General features: G+C 39.0%; 1 protein-coding gene across 4 annotated transcripts in view; it reads left to right on the forward strand.

The window, feature by feature from the left end:
- Positions 1-11982, forward strand: part of LOC136874732 (tyrosyl-DNA phosphodiesterase 2) — a 109317-nt gene extending 97335 nt beyond the window's left edge. For all 4 annotated transcript variants that reach the window (XM_068227792.1, XM_067148398.2, XM_068227791.1 and 1 more), the window contains 2 exons: positions 48-218; positions 11114-11982. In XM_068227792.1, the coding sequence (XP_068083893.1) occupies positions 48-218; positions 11114-11425 (483 nt within the window). In that variant the 3' untranslated portion in view covers positions 11426-11982. The remainder of the gene's footprint in view (positions 1-47; positions 219-11113) is intronic.
- The last annotated feature ends 11392 nt before the right edge of the window (positions 11983-23374 follow it).

The following is a 23374-nucleotide window of genomic DNA, read 5'->3' on the forward strand; positions in this document are numbered from 1 at the left end:
GTTTTCTCTTTGAGAAACACTTCCAATAAATTTGTATTTTGTTTTAGGTTCACATTGGCCCTCTTAAGTTGCAACTCATGACCAGTCATCTTGAAAGCGGTATGGAACACACAAAAGAACGCCTAAATCAATTGCAAACTGCATTCAAGATGATTCAGAAAATGCCTGAAAACCAAACTGTCATTTTTGGAGGAGATCTCAATTTAAGAGATAAAGAGGTTTGTATTTGTGTTAAGGAGAGAACGGTGCTATTAATATATTTTGGGTGTATCTGAGCTGCTGTGCTTAGTGCGGGGTGAAATATCAAATCATCTATACTCTTCACATTCACAGGATGGAGGTAAATGAAAGCACTGTAGTTGATTCACATTTAGCAAACATCAATTGTAAAGACTACCACACATTAATTGATCAAATGAGAAGAAACAATAAAATACCATATTAGAACAAGTAATGTTCCCCCATTAGCCTGAGACAAGCACTGTAGATTGATGTTGTTACGCGGTTACCCGTGAAACGCAGAGGTGAAAGAAGGTGCTGGGGTGAATGGGTCTAACTACAATGTCAAGAAAAGAATTTAAAACTTAAACTGAAGGTTATATTTTCTTAAATAACAAAATTTTCGTAACAATGAAATGTCAGGTACACTGACGAATTCTAGACCAGACAAGAAATCCAAAATTTAGTGACGGTTTTACAAAAAAACTGGGCTTCAAGCCCCTCATTTTACAATTCTTGAGCTCCTAGCTCAAATTTACCAAAAAGCACAGTACACGAAACTTCACAATAACAAAATTATATCAGATTTTAGTGGTGACATCTTCAGAGTAAAGTTCTAATTTGTTGAATAATGGTTTCACCTTTGGTAGATAGAGGAGTTCTTTTAGGCGCTCATTTTGAACGCGCAGCGTTGAGGTGTACCTCCCGGTACAGATGTGATATCCTGGCTTAACTTCTGCAACCCAACCTTGTCTATGAATTACATGTATTTATTCCTAGTGTTTGAAGGTTATTTCTACACAGTCTTCTAAATTACCCTCCAAATAAGTCACAAGATGTAAAATCAAGTGAAGAATCTGGTAATAAACTGACACTAATTATTCTGTGCCTGCTTTAATTAAATTATGTGCTAAAGCTCTTGTCTTGTTGGAAATATCTAGCTAAGAATTAATAAATTAGTGGTTCCCAAGCTTGAGTGGGGACATAGGGTATGAGAGAAATTGGGGGACAACTTACTCAGAAGAAAATGGTAAAAACCATTTGACCTGATAAATAGAGAGATTCATATTCATCCCTTTATGTTCCTGTGAGATTAAAAACAAATTTTTAAAATGGCTAAGAGAAAAGAATTGCTCCTATGCATTTGAATTCATCATCCTCCTCATCCTCAAGCCAGGTATCAGACAATGTGTTCTGTTATGACCTCAGTCAATCTGTTAATCAGATGTTCGATAGATCTTTTCCCAATGGGTACGTATTGTCCAATTTCTCAGTATCCTCCTCCTTTCCATTTTCCCAACATGATTCTTCTATGTGGTTCATTACTTCATAACTTCTCTTCAGGCCAACACTTTGGATTTGAAGGAGCACTTTGTTGATGTATGATTTTTTTGATATACACTGTATTTCTGTTTACATTCTCGTTTTAGCCACTTATCCTAGTTTTTGTTAAAATTAGTTGCTGTGCTATTGTATATTTTGAAATCCTCTGATTTATTTTATTCTGAGGAAAAAGAATATTGCAATAACAATTTGTGGGGAAAGGGCATGAGATTTGAGATTTGCAGAGATTCTAAGTGGGGGTGCCAACAAGAAAAGTTTGGGGATCACTAAATTAAATCATAATAATTATTCAGCAATCGCCAGCTCTGAAGACCATGTGCTGCCTTAACAAATTGCCTCTGTCTCTGCCAATCTAGTGCTTTCTTCCAGTCTCCTGTGATGCCCAACTAGTTTAGATCTCCAGCCTTGGTATAACAATGTGATGCTGCTTGTTAACCCATTGCCCTTGAATAATTCCTAGCCATAATGTCTCTCAACTTGTAATTATTTCAGTCAGTTTTTGCCTTACTGGGAGATGTATTATGAAACACTGATTTACATATTTGCAGCAACTTTGTGCACATTCAAAATGCAAAAATATTGTACACAAAGACATCAGGCAGACACAGTTTTTCCCCACATTTTCATCGGAATTTCTGGAGGGTGTGATACTTTTCAGAGCACAGTCCTGGGTGCTTCTCACAGATTTTGCAGAAATGAGCCGTTTCTTGCCTCCCGCCCCGCAACTTTCCTTATTGCTGCAAACCTTGCAGTCCTTTGTTTTTTCTTCGGGATGGGGATAAAGCAGGTGCAGCTTGCCATTTAGTAGCACTTCATCTGTAGTCGATGGCCTGCCCATTTTCCGGTTCTGTGTGTTCCGGATGTTCCCAACAAATTGGCTTACTATGTTCTTCCTGAACTTCAGATGCTACATTTTAGGCTTGGATTGCTTAAAGAGAAGGTAGGCATTCATGATGGATACCTCCAGAAGCCTTGAAAACATTTTCTGCCACCACTTAACCAATTTACATGTAAAGGGGTACGAGTTCACATAGTGGTCTGAAACTTCAACTCCCCCCATGTAATTATTATAACCACATACAACTGGTTTATGGACAACTTCTTCAACTCGTCATTTTCCTTTTGACCACGTGAGTGGAATGGTCGTAGAATGTCGGCGGCATAGCAGTGATTCTCTTATCCTTCCAAACTATATATGAAATGTCATCATTTCTCACTGCTGCTACGTCATGCTGCTTGATTTTCTTTGTTGCTTCCTTTTTTACCTGGGGAGTTAGGCCTTTCCTGCTGACCATTACCGCACCTGTAATGTGGACTTTCAGTTTCAATAATTCAGCTGCTAACTTCTAACTAGTATAAAACTGGTCCATGAAGACGTTTAACATTTATAGAAAGCCCATACAGACTAATGTTACCATAAGACATGATTCGGCACACCCACAAGCCCAAGAAAGAGCGACATACATTAGTCTAGTAGATCGTGCTTTTAGGATCCCAATGTCTAAAGCTGACTTGAACAAGGAGTTGAATACCATCCGCTCTATAGCTTATGCCAACGGCTATAAAGAATCTTTCATCGAACGTATAATCAGTAAGATTAGACATCGTCCGCAAACCTCGCTTAGCAGAGATAAACCCAGCCACAATTCCTATTCAACCTTCACATTTAATGACAAGATTTATAAAGTCACTAATATACAGTAAAACTTCGTTAATTCGAAGTCGTTGGGACTCAAAAATCGGACTTCGAATTTGTGATTTCGAATTAACCGCCAATCCGCAATTCAGAAGTACCAACCCTTGCCGCGTTATAAAATATTCTAAGGCCCGTTACTGCATGCATTTAACCTTGATTCACAGTTTATACCTTTCAAATGCCATGAAAGAAGAACTATTTCCAAAATGTATCCAAGAAGGTGCATTTACAGTATTCAAATAATACACTCGGATATCTCACTGGTAAACATAACCTCACACAACGAAAGAAAGAAAAAAAAAAAAAAGCACGATTCAAAGACGAGGAGAAATCTATGCTCGCTCCCATGTGCAAGTGCTTTATTGATTGGATTACTATACTGTATGCATTTTAGATGCCTTGTATTTACACAGAAAGTACCCGATGCCCTTAAAATAGAACTTTCCTATGACTCTATCCTTGTACGATTTCCTGCCGTGGCACTTCTATCGCAAGGTAGTTAGAGTAAGAGGTAGGGATCACGCGCAGGTCCCCCCACCACGCTTGGCCGTCGATGACGTCAACATGAACCCTCAGCGCCTTGTCTTCTGCATGATGTAGGCTAATACACTACTGTAAGCTATTCTGTTTTAGCCACAAGAGAACTTCATTGATATCTTAACATCACCTAAGAAAATGCATTACACTTCACTATTACAGTAGAGTACTAATAGGAGATCAAATACAGTGTGAATCCAGCTGCGTTTCTGAAGTATTTCGATCTGTATAAAAGGTTTTAACAATGCTAAGACTGTGATCGCAGTGGAATGACCATTCCATATGTTCATGTTCTCAACACCTATGATAACAATACCAAGGGGCTCTAATTGTTACAGACTCGAACATTAAAGCTTGATGACTGCAATAAATATGTCCGTTGTTACAAGCAATATTGGGAAACTATATACACTGTCAACAACACAAACAGCAAATGTTAGGAAACTGTCCACAACACAAACAGTACAGTAAATGTTCTCCAAGTACCAGGAAATGACAAATTCCACGTTAACATTAGATAGGCCATATTAATGAGCCTGTATGTTAACATACTTAGCACTGGTTTCATAGACAACGTAATAAATTGCCTTTCATAAAAAACAGGTATGTTATACACAAAGAATAATGCTGATATTAAAAAAAATAATATCAAACACACTTATCCATAGCATCAGTGGAATATCTTTGCTTTTCTTCTTTCTTTATCGATGTTGTATTAACTGAAACCCGGTCTCTTCAATGTCTTACTTTTGTTTAAAGCGTCCATTCGAATAAAAGAATGGCTTCTCACGAAGCAACTTGCAAGTTCATAAATTTCGGGGAATTTCTTTTTCAGGATATCCGTAAGGTTTGTGATGATGTTCGAACCCTCTTTCAGTTCTTTCCCATGGTAAAATTGAAACCACCGAGCTCGATAGCTGTAGTCGCTTAAGTGTGGCCAGTATCCAGTATTCGGGAGATTGGGTTCGAATCCCACTGTCGGCAGCCCTGAAGATGGTTTTCCGTGGTTTCCCATTTTCACACCACGCAAATGCACAGGCTGAACCTTAATTAAGGCCGCGGACGCTTCCTTCCCATCCTAGCCCTTTCCTGTCCCATCGTCGCCGTAAGAATTATCTGTGTCGGTGCGACGTAAAGCAACTTGAAAAAAAAATGGGACTCTTTTTTGCAATTTAATTTCCACCCCTTGTATTTTGACCTGTTTTCTCTCCGTAATTACTTTCTATATCGAGGTTCTTCTTCTTTATCCTAAAAGCTATATAGCCAGTGAAGTCTTCAAGCAGCTCCTTGGTTTCACGACTGTCCTCGAGCTGTTTTATTAGATCTTCAAGGGCTTTAACGAACCCTTGCTCATCCTCCGATAAAAAATAGGATGTTGTGGGCTCAACGCTGGCCTTAGACTGGCACACGATATCAGAGTTCTGAACGAGTTCATCAGTGCATATTTAGGCATAATATTTCATAATCTTCCGGAGAACAGTTGGAATTTCTTATCGTCTCGGAAGTATTGAGGCTAGAAGCAATGATTTCACCTTTCGCATCACAGCTGTCGGAAGAGGATCATCATAAAGCCTTCCGAACCCTAGAAGCTGAGAAAGATAGCTTTCGATAATGTCTTGATTACTTCTGTCACCATTCATTTAGGTCAGTGGCTTTAGGGAATACATGAAAGTGTATGTTTCGTTCCTTCGCGTGCCTGCTATGATTTGTGCAGCCTGCAATGGTATGACAGAGCATACTGAAAAGTGTAAACTGTTACTGTTTTTTACGTTTTATCTCATAAAATAAACACACACGGTTTCTTATACACCACAGATATGCTACTACCGGTGTATTGTTAGCACCTAGCTTCTGCGTGCACAGCGATTCTTATTCGAACTACCTCTACCTCATTCAGGCAGATTCAACGCGAGGGTCCTGCGTGACGTCACAACACTGCTCTGCCACTGCGCAGCTCTCTCATGATCCCTACCTTGTATTCTACGTACCTTGCTTCTCTCGTACTTCAGAAATATAAACACTTGCCGCGTCACGAAGTATTCTAAGACCCATTAATACATGCAATCACCTCGATTCACAGTTTAAACCTTTCTAATGCCATGGAAAAAACTATTTCCGAAATGTATCCAACAAGGTGCATTTACAATGTTCAAATAATGCACTTGGATAAATCGCTGACAAACATAACCTCACGCAACGAAAGAAAAAAAGTCGCACAATTCAAAGACGAGGATAAATTATGCCGGTTCCCCTGTGCAAATGCATTATTTTTTGGATTTCTTTACTCTTTGCATTTTTATTATACATGCTTTGTACTGGCATGGAAAGTGCCCGACGCTCTTAAAACATCGTGGCTTATCGAAGTTTCCTATGACGAGGGGATAAAGTATATCGCTTCCGTGTGCATTGCAATGTACTACTATGACCCCCATCCCTCACACTACGATTTCCCGGCTGGCAATTTCTCCTTTAAAACCATAAGACCGTTTGGGCTCGCATTAAAATAAAACAATGCAGTTTCACCGGCAATGTCAATGTTGTTCGGTGCCTACGAATTTATTATATTTGCCACGTTTTTTCGTCAACTGTCGGCATCGCCAGTGTTCGCGGATTCTGTTTTCCCGCACACTGCATGTAGCGTGATATTACGGCGTTCCTTGAAAGGTTGAACACAAAAGAATTCCGATTTCATTCGACTTAGCAATCATGAAGCGCACTGTAGACCCACCGAAGTGAGTGTACGTGCAGAAAGCTACCCCTCCACGTTCCGGAACACGCGTTCTATTATGACGCGGAGCGGATACATTTCGAGTTTAAATTACTCTGTAACATACTATTGTTTTAAAATGTAAAGGCAGTTTCGAATTAAAAGTCTGAATTTCGGTAATGGGGCCGACATTGTACTTCGAATTACGAATTGTCCGTATTTCGAATTAAACAATTGAAATAACATGCAAAACTGTATCTCATGTTTCCGGGAACGGGAGCTTCTTCGAATTAGGCGGGATTTTGAATTAACCGATTTCGAATTATCGAGGTTCTACTGTGTTTAAAAAGAATATGGTAAAGATATCTTTTCGTACTGATAACAGGAGTACTGAGGTCTTACATAATGCAGCCGCTATGAATAAATCCAACCCTTATTTCAGATCAGGAGTATATAGATTTCAGTGCAATGACTGTGGCAGTGCGCAACTTCAAGATAAGATATGCTGAACATGTTAATGCCGTGAGAAACAATAGATTCTCTGCTGTAGGCCAACATGTCCATGAATTAAAACATAATTTCACAAGCTTGGAGCAAGACTTCAAATACTAGAGACTTTAAGTAAAGGACCATTGTTGGATGCTACTGAATTTTGTTATATCCATCTAGACCAGTATTTCACTGCAAATCTCAACCTAAATGACACATCAGAGACACCGAAAGTTCTCTTTGATTTCCTTATAGCATTTTTCAAAAATGTTCAAATTCCAAACAAGAATTTAATTTTACGTATTATATGCAACAAGTTTTCCCAACATTCATTTCGTAGTCCATGCCCACCAGATCCCCTCCACATGCCTGCCCCACGCCCTGCTTCGGCCTACCCCTATCGTCCCTCCCTTTTTTCGTCCAGATATGCATACCTGACTCGAGCTGTTCATTGTTTACTGCACGTTACTTCCAATACGATCAGTCTACGGCTGTATGAGATGAGTCTTGCATACATTTATATTATTGAGTAGAGCCTCAACACTTTCCGCTTCGAATCGTTAATAGTGGTTTTTTTATTTATTTATTTTTCACAGGTTCCACATTTGAACTGAGAAACATTGATCTTATATACACCTTAAGGAGCTGTTCATATGTTTCCACCTCATAGGCCTTAGATATAGAAGAATTCCGTCATACCTGAATTTTATCCAGCAATATTCACAATTTTTAAGATGACTCAGCAGTTTATGAACCATAGTTGAATGGACACAAAATGTTTTATTAATGTAAACCGCACATCATACTTAATGAACTTACTACTGTATGTCCACAAGGACAGCAATCAACTTGAGAACTGTTCAGTATATGTTTGACTCGTAAGTCTTCTACTTGTTCAATAAGTTTTTATTAGGTGTCATTATTTTTATTGTAGATTTCATAGGGTTTTATATTGCACACAATTTAAGGTATATCATGAGTTTTTTTATATAATTTGCCTATTTTCCATTTCTTTGTACAGCTGAAGATGACACAAAAAAATGTGTCGAAACTAGTACTGTATATAGTTAGTATGTTGTAATTACATCTTTATAACAACATTATTATCGTATGGAATAGGTGGACATTAAAAGTTTATTTATTGTAATCACTATGGGTTTGCAATACCCATAATTAGTACCGCTATATGCGGAACACCACGGGCTATTGCCTTTGATCAGTATCCTTTTGTGAGAAACACCATGGGTCTGGACATTGCCTGTGATTAGTACCACTATATGAGCAACACCATAGGCCTGCGTTTCCTGTGCGGCGTACGTTACTTATGAGTCGTACCACAATGTGTGGAACACCGTGAGTCTACATTACTTGTGATTAGTACCACTACATGAGAAATACCATGGTTCTACTTTACCAGTGACAAGTACCATTATGAGGGGCCGTTGACATGGATGTTGGACCCCATTAGACAACAAGCATCATTGATTCCGGATTGTGCTTTGGAAGCAGTCCCTTGGTCCATATATACTATTAAGATAGTTTCTGGGAAAGAGGGACATTGCGGGTCAGATCCACTGGTTGTTTTAAGTTCATAATCATGTTTCATCATAGTCTTTTTGAATCCTAGTCAGTGGATTGATTTTGGAATTATTTTTAAGTTTCAATAATCTTAGTTGGATCTGCTGATTATTTTAAATTCATATTCATCCATTCATTCTCCATCATCACATTTTTAATTCTGGTCATTGGATGAATTTTGAACTTTTAACCCTTTATAGGGCAAAAGACTGGGGGTATTAAAAAAATGTCCGACTCGTTGGCTGAATGGTCAGCGTACTGGCCTTCGGTTCAGAGGGTCCCGGGTTTGATTCCCGGCCGGGTCGGGGATTTTAACCTTCATTGGTTAATTCCAATGGTCCGGGGGCTGGGTGTTTGTGCTGTCCCCAACATCCCTGCAACTCACACACCACACATAACACTATCCTCCACCACAATAACACGCAGTTACCTACACATGGCAGATGCCGCCCACCCTCGTCGGAGGGTCTGCCTTACAAGGGCTGCACTCGGCTAGAAATAGCCACACGAAATTATTATTATTATTTAAAAAATGTATTTTATGGTTAATTTGTACATGAAATGTATGTAAGACTATGGATGTACAACTAGTTTATGGATTTACACCTTATTTCGTAAAATATGGGGTGGGAAATTATTATCCCACTGACCGTTCCAGATAGGTAACGTCTGTGTGTGGGCAGTGGGATAATAATTTCCCACTTAAAAATATGTATTACGTATTAATTACTTTATTGACATCAATATAATACAATAACATTACATACTACATGGTCTATGGATTAAAAAATGATAATCAAATCTCTCAAACCTAATTTACTTTGGTTGTAGAAAAATTTGAAAATACTGTCTGTGATTTGTGAAATTGTTCAAAGCATGATTTACATAATGTAACATTACATTCCATGTTACTCCTTTTACTCGATACTACACGGTGCAAAGCGACGATATGTTTTTATTAGCTCAGGTTGATGGCTGCCGATGTCTGATAATCTCACGGTATTTTCGATCGTTGCTTGTCCATCAGACCTGTTTCTCTTCCTTCTACGCCCGTTCGCTGGGGTATAGCTAGGGCGTTTCTTGCTCGAAAATGACTGTATCAGTTCACTTACTAGTTGTGACCTTACCTTCAGGTGTGATGTACCTTTTGTCTTCTCTTTCATTTCCGCTTTGTACACTGTGTATGAATTGACAATCACAATATCCAGGAAGTAATAAAAATTTTGATCCACCATCTTCTTGACTTCTTGACCTGCCAATAAAAGATAACATGAACCTATAAGACACTATGTATAGGAATTCCAATCATAATAGGTTGCGTGGGTTGAACATTGTTTTTTCTTACCTACCAGAGTACTGGACACGATCTTCAGCATCAGAGTTTCCACCTTCCTCCGAGTCCACAGCTTGTTCTTCCGATATTTCATCCAGCCAGACTTCAATCTTTGCTTCCATATTCAGAGCAGTAGTAATCAGCCTACAAATAGTTCCAATATAATACTGTATTATTATTATTATTATTACTATTATTATTATTATTATTATTATTATTATTATTATTATTATTATTATTATTATTATTACCAAGCTACTATTAGAGGAAACATGCTTTTCCTATGTTTATGATTTGAAACCACTTATGAAAAGAACTAAATAACACAAATACAGTCCAAGCAAATTTAGGCCTAGATCTTGCATAAATTCCAAGTACTGACTAAGTGCAAATGACAATAACATCTTTGTCCGTCGTCATAAGAGGAAACTTAAAACAGTTTTAGAATAAGGAATTATAGTAGGTTTGAAAAATATGTAAATAATTTTGAAATAGCATCTTACTAAGTTGCAGAGAAACTATGAAATTATCATTGATTCTGTTAGTAGTATTCCAAATGACACAACGGATGGATCATTATGATATTCACGGCACAAATACATTTGCTCCTTGAATAAAACATGATAAACTGCATCTCTGAAGTATATATTAACCTTTAGAAATCTTCTGTCTTGAGTATTCCACACCTTCTTACTACAAACACCGTTTCACTGCAACTGAATACAAAGTGACAGCCACTGTACGCGCGCTAGGAACCACTGGGATATATACTTCCCACCTAGTGATTTAGGTCGCAGTAGCGATCAGGTTATTAAGTTTGAAATGAAACTGTGCAGCCCTCTTACACTAGCAAGTGGAACTGCATGCTCTGAAACAACTGGGAAGATAATCTCCCTAAACCCGTTACGTATATACGAGGTGGGAAGATAATATCCCAAAGACCTATAAAGAGTTAAATTGTCATTACATTTTGTCTCATTTCATACCATTAGGGGCTGTTGACCTAGAAGTTAGGCCCCTTTAAATAACAAGCATCATCTTCATCATGATATGAGAATACTGCATATCTCATAATTTTTTTTTAAAGGGCGAATGGACTGGTCATTGATATCCAAATATACCAAACATAACAGATAGCTTGGTTTGTGGAGACTTATTTTACATGTGTTTTGGTGTCCACCTTTGTATTATAATTTTTCTTCCTCCATAGTTGAGTGTTTCTGGCGGTGTCCCTCCTGGAATTGAAGACCTGTGGATTGCTTGTGGATCTCGTAAGGAATGCCAGTATACATGGGATAATGTTCGTAACACTAACAAATCAGTACCTGGAAAATTCAAACCTCGGTGTCGTTTTGATCGCATCTATATTCGTCATGCACATCCTAGAGCAGTTGTACCAATGCATTTTGGACTAATTGGTATTCAGAAGATTATCAATACTCAGAGTTTCCCTAGTGATCATTGGGGGATTCAGGTATTTTTTAACATTGAGAAAAGTAACTTGCGTGATGCAGCAGCTTGAGCACATTTTGGCCTGCTGTGTCAGTGTTTTTTATAAGCAGATGTTATTGAAAACTGTAAAGGCTTTTTAAGATGAAGTGTGTTTCCAGATCTATGAAGTCAGTTCTCAGAACAGTGAAGGTTCTAGCATTGGTCCCTTCTGTCTTCTACCTGTGTCAAATAATTTATATTAATCTTTCAAATGAGAATCATCTTTTTCTGCTATTTTTGTATGTCCTTTTTTTATCATGTACAAGAATGTTCTTAGTTCCTAAGTAATTATATGTATTATAATTCAACTGCCCATGACTTTTGAAATATTTAGTTTGTGACTGTTATTAATTAAAGTTGGAAACTGGTATCAAAAGTTGAATTTTGTCTGTTCTTAGTTGTTTAAAATGTAACATTTTACTCTCTAGGATACCTTGTTTTACACATTGTTCATCATTTGTACTTATTTAGTACTTCAACCCATTGATAGAATGTATGTGGAAAGAGTATCTGAAACTTGTTTCCTAAAATAAAGTAAAATAAACCAAGTGCCATTTTAGTCCCAATGGCCTGAACTTTTTGACTGAATTTTATGATTTTGTTTTATATTAAATAAAATTCCCTCCTTTGGCTAAATGCTCTCAATCAAAAGTAGTCATCAACATGAAAAGTGATATACTGTACATGTTGACATTTTAAAGACATTCAGGTCCTTCAATTTTCATTAAAATTGCCTCATTTTGTTTAGATGGACTGTTTTTTCATTTTTTCATAATTAGAACTGGAAACTTAAGATTCAAGGCTGAATTAATTCTTTGGTCGCAAAAATGTTGTCACAAGCTCTATTCTTTGACATTACTTCCTACTCTACCTGAATGATGGATTGATTGAAATATCCACAGACCAGAAAAATATTGTAGATGTTTGTTGATTTAATTGTTATCAAAGAGCTCGTGTTGAAATGATTGATTGGTCGAATGACAGATGTAGTAAAATCTTCTCTCATTAAATGAAAACAATCTCATCCAAGTTAAGTTTTAAAAAACGAAGGAGCTGGCACTCGCATACTTCATGATCAAAGGCCAAACAGGCCTTGACTTCTCATCCAGGTATCTTGTGGCACAATGAAATCTTAACAGCTTTTACCCAATTTGACACCCGCTGCCTTTACTCGACAGGGAAGCAACATACAACATATTGATCGGAAGGATCCAGAAGAAGCAGGAGCAGAATCTCATACTGCACAGCCAAGAATGACAAAATGAACGTTTAATAGGCTAAAAACAAGATGGACTCACTCAAGCAGTCCATGACATGACTGCAATAAAACCAAAAGGGGCAGAAGGCCCGATGGCTCAGAGGATATGGCATGCTACATGATGACTAAGATGAAAAAGAAGCAAGAAGAAACATTTAGAAATTAGAAAAACTTTACGTCACCAAAGATGCAAAGTGAACAAGAACTTAGAAGCAGATGAAATAAGCAATTGAGTGCCAACTCGCTAACAGATAAAATTCTATATTTAACCACATTCACACCAACCAAAATAGTGACATCGTTAATAAATTAGAAAATTATGTAGTTTTCATTGAGTTCAGACTGTCTCTGCAAGACTTCATCACATTCAGGTACAGTATTTAAGGTGTTGCCTATCACCTGGAAGAGACCATACAGATCTTAATAATAATTATGTTATTATTGGATGATTATTATTATTACCACCAGGTGGCAGGGCAGGAGACGGGGGAAGAAACGGCAGATTCTAGGCACTAGACGAAAAATCACAACTCTAAGAAAATTTGGAATGTATTTTCAAAATTATCTTTCATTTTTTTTTTTGCTGCTAGCCATATTAACAATTTAACAATATCACAATATAGAATACAAAAGGATATTTACAATATAATAACCTTTATCAGGGGTAAGAAAGCTTCCATTTAACACATGACTAGGTCTGCATAAAGATTTGGCAAGTGAGATAAAATCGAGTCTTTAGCCTCTACCAACAAATTTGCTAATGAGAGGGATGCCGGTAGTCAAACCTTAAACTTTGTTTAAAATTTTAAGAAAACAAGGTTAACAGTAAGAGGTGAATCTAAGCCTCAGCTTCAGATGATTGCATATCGGGAGATTGTCAAACCCTGAACTACAGTTTCAATTTCCCATGGCCGAATGGGCCAAGAATCCACATCACGTTCATCTAATTACACTTAAGAGCTCACTAACTTTTATATCGCGTGACATCTCGCTGCCCTTACTTAATAGGGGAGCCACACCAAGACTTGGATCAAAAGATCCAGAAAAGAGGAGCCGAAGCTCATATTACATGGCCAAGTAACGGAAAACAAAAGGTTAATCGGAAGGCTGAGAACAAAATGAAATTGGATGCTGAACACCTCAAGCAATCCCATGACATCACTCGTCATAAAACCTAATGAGGCAGAAGGCCCGGTGAAACAGAGGATAAGCCATATTACCTGGTGACTATGACCAGAAAGAAAGTTAAATGCCAAAAAGCGGGAAGAAATTTAAAGATTCGAAAATTTAGTCACCCGAAAGCAAAAGTGATCCTTAAATTAAATAGTAGGCCTACCCACTTGGGGGTTTTGCACTCCCTCAGACCGCCTACATAATACAAACTAACACTCCTACATTAAAATTAAAGGTGATCGCAGCACACCCCAACTGTTATATGCTAAAGGTGAACGCTGGTATATTCCCGTCGCCACACGCAGGTAAGTTTATATTTTAGGGCAGATTGCTGCAACCTTGGGAGGGGAACCTCACGATAAGTAGAAAAGAGACGGTAGATGTCACAAGACGGATGCGCAGTAGAATGGTGTGGTGGTGATGTCACTGGACTCTTCCTCCCACTACGCTACGCGTTAATGTCAGTCTATATACCTTGGTGTCAGTGTTTTCATTCTAAGGAGTGAAGTTCGGTGCATTGCTGTTCGCCTGCAATCTGCACATTGTTTCTTTAATTATTTAGTTACTTTCGAAGTTTGCAAATGTTTTAAAAGTTGTGAACGCGTGCATATCGTTTGCGAATGAAGAATTTCGGTATATATGTCATGTTTGTGCATTAAATTGTTGTGCTATGCAGTTACAGGGCTGTACAAATCATCCCAACAATGCAAAGAAACATAAATTGTCCTTTTATAGTCCCAAAATACCTAATTTTGTACAAACAATGGGTAGATCTTTGTAAAAGAAAAGATATTTTTAGTGTTTAAAATCGCACATATATGCTCCGAACATTTTCTGCCCTTTATTTTGAAAGAGCTTTACAGTTTTTACTGTTAGACACTTGCTAAATAGAAGGAACATTTCCTTCCTAAAACATTTCCACACTTTCTGAATTTAGAGAAATAAACATGCATAGGGCACTTACTTTAAATTCTTTCAAGTAACTGGGTGCTGTAAATACTAAAATTTCCAGTACAGTATATTCAAACACTTAAAAAGATATTTAAACATTATTAGCAAAAGGGCTCACTATTCTGGCTTTCAAAGTAGGTCTGCAATATTTACAAAAGCACACAAGTAAAATAATGAAACAAATAGTTTTATACAATATCTTTGTGGTTTTCATGTGCAAATATTATATTACAACATAAACGTATTTTTGATACGGGAGATACGATTGGCACTCGGCACAATTTGCAGTAAGTTACACGGCCTGGCAGACTAGTCCGCTGACGTCACATGTTCCTGGCTGGCTGCGCGTGACACCTATCATCTCTCTTCTAGCTACTGTGGCCTGTGGAGAACCTCACCCTCACTTCACGTCACACAGATCCAGATAGTAAGGGTGTAGCCTACAGTTATAATATAAATAAAATGTGCCCTATTGTTGGGTGCTAATTGTAACATACTACTTGTCGTGAATCTTAATGGGAGAGCAAGGTTAATGAAATTCTTTTATGTAGGAATGCTTTTCTTTATTCACGGAAATTATAAATAAACAAATGAACATATAGAAAGATGCTCTATTCACAAAGTAAAAGAAGATAATTTAGGCGAGATCCCCAACGTCCTCCCCACCCTGGTCACTCTCCAGAAGCACGACCAGTTGTATCAGTTAGCTAATTCTGGATCCCCCTGGCTGACATAGGTGACCTTTCTTACCCATCCATCTCTTCCTTGGAGATGTTCCCCGATGTGGGCTCTTCTTGACATCAACCTGGACATCGTGTCTTCTTGCAACAAAACAATATTCCCTATTCGGAGTTTTGAATGTCCACTATGAGGACACCTAAACTTGTGGTAGTTTCACAGTTGGAGAAGGTAATCCGTCTTCAATTGCCGCCAGAGATCATCCATGAATTGTATCTTCATACGGAACTCCTTATTTAGGTCTGTCCTTGTTTCTGGCTCCAGTCCTGTTGAAAGAGCCGTTGTCTTTCCTCCATAGAGGAAATGGGATGCTTTTACGCAGTGCTTTTTTTTCTAATAACATTTTAAGGGGTACTCTCAGTTGTAGTGGACAATACGTCACGATCTTACAATTTTCAGCAATTATGCACAGTCCGATTATCACTTTTAGGGCTGACATGTTTATAGAAAAATTTATTATGCTATTTGTTCGACATGTCAAGGTGGTAACTGCACTCAGTATTTCTAATCATTTTTCATTTTTAAATTAAGTGAACACACAAATATAAGCACTGTAGTTGTGTCTCATTTTGCTGACCTGCTTGCAGTAAATTCCACACTGGTAAAAGAGGCTGATCACTGCCATCTTCATGCTTCCTGTCCTTGCTTTTTGTGTCAGTCTGCCAGAGGTCTTCCTTTCAGGAACCACAGGTATGAAAATTCTTAGTGGAGGGCCAACAAACTTGCTACTGTATTCAGATGCAATGATGCCCTTGTTGGAGTCATGATTAAGTTCATTTGTAAGAAGCATTTTTTTACATTCATTTATGGAAATTGGGATGCTTCTCATAGTGTTATAAGGGGCGGGAGAGACATTGGGCATTTCTTCTTAGTAAGAAATTCATGGAAACTTAAGATTTGTCTTTCCTGAAGCTTAAAATGTTTACACAAGTTTCTTGTCTCTGCTTCTCCATAAGTTACATCAGGATTTTCCAGCCAAGTGGTAGTGTCCAAAACTGTAGCCAATTCTTGGAATTCAATGTCTTCTGATGTTAAAAGGCAGTTCTCTAAATGCCTGCCCAGGCACTCATAGAAGTTCACAGTATCAATATGATTCCCTTTATTTCATGGTCCATTTTTTGAGATTCACACCTTTAAACATTAACAGTGCTTCTGCTTCCAAGGCTTTAGTGTAGTAGGGGCCATGTTTTATCTTTCTCTCAGAAAATACCTTAATTTGCTGGTATATCTTCTTATGGACCGAATAACTGTAATGTCACGAGCTTGCAAGTCAACACTAAGTTCTGCCAACTCCTAAAGAGCATCACACATCAATGCAAGGTCTAATATAAAGTTGACATTGGTTATGCATTTAAGGAGTCTTCCATACATGGCTTGCTCAGTTTTCTCTCTTGACACCTTGACACTTTTGAAATGTGCCACTAAAACTTCAAAATTTTTCCACTCAGCTGAGACTGGTCTGAATGTAGAAACATCCCATCTTGTATCTAGAATCCTTCCAATTTTTAGGAGTACGGTTTCAGGTTGCTCTGCATGAGCTTCGAGTTCCCTGGCATTTTTAGGTGACTGGTGGTAAACTGTATACAGTTTATCAAGGAAAGATTTGAAGTGGTTTACGTGTGAGGAGAAATGTTGACTCACAACGTCATCTATGGAAAGCTCTAGCCTGTGATTGGCACAATGCCAGAACAAAACATTGACTAACTGTTGCATTATTAATTTCACTTCCTACCCATAAGAGTGGAAGTATTATTTTATACATCGAAAATGCTGAAGTGTGTGAATACCTTTGATTCTCATTGTACTTCCTGCTCCTGAGTAAAATCCAATGCATCCATCCCATTTGAAGGAGTATAATTTTGATTTAGAATAATACTAACTTGCACCCAAAGAAATCAGAGTACGTTAAAACAAGCACACAGCATAATTTCCGTATTTTAACATTTTTGGCAGATACAATCTGGACAGTTCCATTTTTAAAACGAAGTTTGTATCAATTTCTCCATTATTCATTATCCCATGAAAATGAGAAAGATATTTGATGAGACAATATCATCGAAAACAGAACGTCAACTTTAACTGACAATGAAATATTGAACTTGGGCGTTAACTCTTTCCATAGAACATTACTTTAAGAACTATATGCACGCACTGATTATTGTTCTAACGGTGTCTACCTATGTTTCAATGCCAAGATTCTCCGGATGAAAATCCTTACTTCATAGTTTGGATGTAGGCCAACGTATTCATAACATTTGATGTCATTTGCGATTTAGACCTCTGAAAAAGAACATTACTTTAAGAACTATATGCACGCACTGATTATTGTTCTAACGGTGTCTACCTATGTTTCAATGCCAAGATTCTCCGGATGAAAATCCTTACTTTATAGTTTGGATGTAGGCCAACGTATTCATAACATTTGATGTCATTTGTGATTTAGACCTCTGAAAAGCATTTAGTGAGTTTTCATTCAGAGTTGCTTCTTCATTTACATGATCAATTGAAAATCATTCATCAATTCATACGATGACTGTATGAGCTTGCTGGTGAAATATGTAATGAGGTGATAAACATTAGGATGTTTTATGGCCTCCGGAGGGGTCTGGTGCAGGTCATTCAAGGTAACGGCCACATAACATCTTACTTTCTTGTTAGCTCCGCAGTTTAACCCGAGAGAAAGGTCCGAAATCGTTAACCATGTAACCTTCTTTTCTAAAAATGTAACTTTCTGCCAGCTAATATAAGAACTTCATAAAATCTTCAACTGGAAATTGGAGATGGAGAGTGCTGTACCCTCTTGAGCTCCCCTTCATCTTGGTTTGAGGTGCCACGTTTTGTTTCTACAATGTATTAAAGTGATTTCCATGCATGCTACCTCAGTAGTTTGGGAATAGCCCCTGTTTTGTCGGCGAAGCGCCCTATAGGTTTTTAATTTTTTTTTTTTTTTGGAGCTCAGTCTTCAACTCCATTCAAATTGTACTCAGGCCGTTTATTTAACCTGTTCTTTTTCTCTAAGGCCCTGTAGGTTGGGTAATAGATACCTCTGTGTAATTAGATTTCTATTTGTAAATAGCGCCTTGTAAGGCCATAGATGATTAGAGTTTCATGCTATGTTGCCTTGAGTAGGCTGGGAAAACTGAGAGCACGTTAGCTCTTTTTCAAGTGTTGTAAAAAGTGCCTCTGGGATGCCTGACATTGTCATTTTGGGAGCAAGTGCTCCATGTATTGAGGGATATCAGCCCTTGGGTAAATTTGTGCACTTTGTAAATTTGAGATAGGAGCTCAGGAAAAGTGAAGCGAGGGCTTGAAGCCCATGATCTGTTAAAACCACTAACCTTGCATTTTTCCCTATCTTGTTTAATCTTTGCTACTTGTACCTGTAAAAATTGTGAAGTTGGAAATTGTTGAAAATATAACCTTCAGTTTAAGTTTTAAATTCAATTCTTGACATTGAAGTTAGACCCATTCATCCCGGCACCTTCTTTCACCTCTGCGATCCACGATAAACCCCGGAACAAGGACAATTGTAGGTTACGGTTGCATTTCCACAATTGAGTATTGTACTTGGAAATAGAATCACTTGTTATTATTATAAAACTGAATTCATGATTATACTTTACGTCACAATGAACTAGCATTGCCGTACTTCAATTTAATATTATAAAAATACATTGTGAGGTTTGTTACATATACAGAAAATTTGATGTACACTGACTGACAGTGACAATGCAACACCAAGGAGGAGTGGTTCGAAAGGGATGAAAGTTGGGGAAAAAACAGAGACGGCACGGACGAATAATTGATGTTTATTTCAAACCGATATGCAGGTTACACAATGCGCACGGCATCGACTCAGTAGGATGTAGGACCACCGCGAGCGGCGATGCACGCAGAAACACGTCGAGGTACAGAGTCAATAAGAGTGCGGATGATGTCCTGAGGGATGGTTCTCCATTCTCTGTCAACCATTTGCCACAGTTGGTCGTCCGTACGAGGCTGGGGCAGAGTTTGCAAACGGCGTCCAATGAGATCCCACGCGTGTTCGATTGGTGAGAGATCCGGAGAGTACGCTGGCCACGGAAGCATCTGTACACCTCGTAGAGCCTGTTGGGAGATGCGAGCAGTGTGTGGGCGGGCATTATCCTGCTGAAACAGAGCATTGGGCAGCCCCTGAAGGTACGGGAGTGCCACCGGCCGCAGCACATGCTGCACGTAGCGGTGGGCATTTAACGTGCCTTGAATACGCACTAGAGGTGACGTGGAATCATACGCAATAGCGCCCCAAACCATGATGCCGCGTTGTCTAGCGGTAGGGCGCTCCACAGTTACTGCCGGATTTGACCTTTCTCCACGCCGACGCCACACTCGTCTGCGGTGACTATCACTGACAGAACAGAAGCGTGACTCATCGGAGAACACGACGTTCCGCCATTCCCTCATCCAAGTCGCTCTAGCCCGGCACCATGCCAGGCGTGCACGTCTATGTTGTGGAGTCAATGGTAGTCTTCTGAGCGGACGCCGGGAGTGCAGGCCTCCTTCAACCAATCGACGGGAAATTGTTCTGGTCGATATTGGAACAGCCAGGGTGTCTTGCACATGCTGAAGAATGGCGGTTGACGTGGCGTGCGGGGCTGCCACCGCTTGGCGGCGGATGCGCCGATCCTCGCGTGCTGACGTCACTCGGGCTGCGCCTGGACCCCTCGCACGTGCCACATGTCCCTGCGCCAACCATCTTCGCCACAGGCGCTGCACCGTGGACACATCCCTATGGGTATCGGCTGCGATTTGACGAAGCGACCAACCTGCCCTTCTCAGCCCGATCACCATACCCCTCGTAAAGTCGTCTGTCTGCTGGAAATGCCTCCGTTGACGGCGGCCTGGCATTCTTAGCTATACACGTGTCCTGTGGCACACGACAACACGTTCTACAATGACTGTCGGCTGAGAAATCACGGTACGAAGTGGGCCATTCGCCAACGCCGTGTCCCATTTATCGTTCGCTACGTGCGCAGCACAGCGGCGCATTTCACATCATGAGCATACCTCAGTGACGTCAGTCTACCCTGCAATTGGCATAAAGTTCTGACCACTCCTTCTTGGTGTTGCATTTGCTCTGTCAGTCAGTGTAAATAAAGAAAGCTATTGGCATGAACTTGGATCGAACTATAATGCCGTATCGCCACTGATTACATTCTTCTTCGTGTTATTTATGCATAGCATGTCTGATGCTGTAATTACCGGTACCTGATGTCTGCACGCAACACTGTTGAACTTAAAATTCCTGGAAAAACCATAGGGTTGAAGTCGGAAACCGTCTGCTGTTAACTTCTTATGTAACCTGAAGTTGACCTACATTCCCTATCCGAGTGCAGTAAGCTCCAATGCGGTGACGTCCACTCAATATTTATTGTTGTAAATGGGAAACTTTACTGAAAGAACCTGTAATATCCAGGAATCCTATCTAGTTTCACACGTCCTGATAGCTAATATAGAGTTTGCTGAAATATATACAACAGTTCTATGCGATGTTAGATGCATCTACGTTAGAATCAATTCTCGAAAAAAGTTCACATATTGCATAGCAGAATTCAATAAAAAAAATTCGTAGTACCATGACGAATGTTAACTGCATATATCGGTTAAATTCGATATATATATATATATATATATATATATATATATATATATATATATATATATATATGTGTGTGTGTGTGTGTGTGTGTGTGTGTGTGTGCTATACTATACCTCTGCAAAACACGGAACTGAATTTCTGGTAAATCTACTGAAATAAACTTACATTGCAAAATTCTACACCGCAATTAGATGTTGCTGCTTCATTATCAGAAGTGATGGTCAGTCTGAGACGAGTTCTCAAGATTTCTCGACATTTCTCGAGACTAACGCAGGCACTATTTCTCGCGGGAAATTTCGAGAGATCTCGAGAGCGTTGTCCCCGCATTGTGTGGTGAGCAGCGTGTCGTAGGCGTATAGGTATCGGAGCTGAAAGCTGTTTATGCCGAGTATGCGAATAGCAAACCATTCGCCTTTTCCACTCCGTAAATGTCTGTCAACAAGCGAATAGGGCGTTCATTTCTACCGAGGTCTATTTTGACGCAGTGTAACATAATTGTAAAGGATACGCATTTTGGCATTGTATGCACTGGTAGGCACATGAATTAATAGGCTAAGTACAGAAACTGATGGCTACTGTAGGTACACATATATTAGATGCGTGCATTATTCGAACTCAAGACGAGGCAAGATGCGCCTTGCTGCATTTGCATCCACCATTACGCACGAGTTGAATATTATGTAATCTAAAATGCTTTAGTTTCCTCCAATTCTTTTGACAGACCCCACATTCAATATCATATGACCACTGCTTGTGTTTAACGATATTTTGGTGACAAAGGAAATAATTACTTACAATGTTATAGAGTATTCGCGTCCTAATTAGCTACTTCGATATATGATGGTGCAATGTGTAATAATTACACATTTATTGTATCTAGTTGTAAGCGACAACTTGAAGACGATGTCCGAAATGCAACGTAAATCGATGTCGGTTATTTTGAAGAGATGTCGCATAGCACACCCCGCTGTGTTGCTTGTTCAAAATAAGTAAAATACGTCGGCAGAAATAATTCTGGGAAGACCCGGCACTTAAAAACGCATAATATCTGTACCGGGAGGACACCCCAACGCCGCGCATTTAAACTCCTCTACTGGAGAATCCGTGAAGTTGAAACTAGACCAACTTATAAATTTACCCAGAAAATGTCACCGCTAAAATCTGATATAATTTTGTTTTTGTGAAGTTTCCTGAACAGTGTGAATTTCTACTTGTTTTGTTTTCCATTCATCAAGAAGTTTGAACATTCTTCCATTGATGTCACTACAAAAAACTATGATCATGCACCCTGGTGCGGAGTGAAAGAACTTTTGATTTAAAGAAGTTTTGTACTCATAAAATTGTTTTACTAATTGATGTTCATTTATTTTTGGGTTGGCAATATTTATCTTTTCTTTCGGCCAGTTTTGAATCTAGCCAATCCCTAATTTCTGTAATTAATTTTCTACCAATCACAGTCTTCTTCTTCGATCCTGAGTGTTACTTTGGAAATCTACCAATAAAATTCTGTGGGTATGTCTTGATTATTCATGAATGATCTCGAACCTTCCCCGAGGGTTTATAAACTTGGGATTTTCACGTTTATTGGCCAATTGATCGTCATCTGACCTAGTGTGTGTGTCAAAGCAGGAGGCGGGTGGCGCCTCTTTCATCAGGCAGCAGTACACCGACAAGGTAATGGCCACATAACATCTGCATTTCTTGCTTGCTCCGCAGTTTAACCTGAGGGAAATGTCTGAATCATTAACTGTGTAACCTAGTTTTCCTAAAAATGTAACTTTCTGCCGGCTAATGTAAAAAATTCATTAAATCTTTAACTGTAAATCGGGGATAGAGAGTGATGTACCCTCTCGAGCTCCCCTTCATATTGGTTTGAGGTGACTACGTTTTGTAACTGGTTTTCTTCCTTTCCGTAATGTCTTAATTTATTCTTATACGAGTCACCACCATAGTTTGGGAATATCCCTGTTTCATCGGCCTAGTGCCCTTTAGGTTTTAAGTGTTCATGTCTAGGAGTGCAAGTATTCGCCTCCATTCCTTGTGTGTTTGGGCCATTTATTTAGCCATTATTCTTGTTCCATGAAGGCCCAGTAGGTTGGGTATTAAATTCCCCTGTATAATCCAGCAATTGTAAGTGGATGTTGCCTTGAATAAGCTTGGAAAACTGAGAGCCTGTTAGCTCTTTTTCAATGTAAGATTACTGTATGCCTCTTGAAGGCTAG

Source organism: Anabrus simplex, chromosome 5 (assembly GCF_040414725.1).
Source record: "Anabrus simplex isolate iqAnaSimp1 chromosome 5, ASM4041472v1, whole genome shotgun sequence".
Taxonomy (NCBI): Eukaryota; Metazoa; Arthropoda; class Insecta; order Orthoptera; family Tettigoniidae; genus Anabrus; species Anabrus simplex.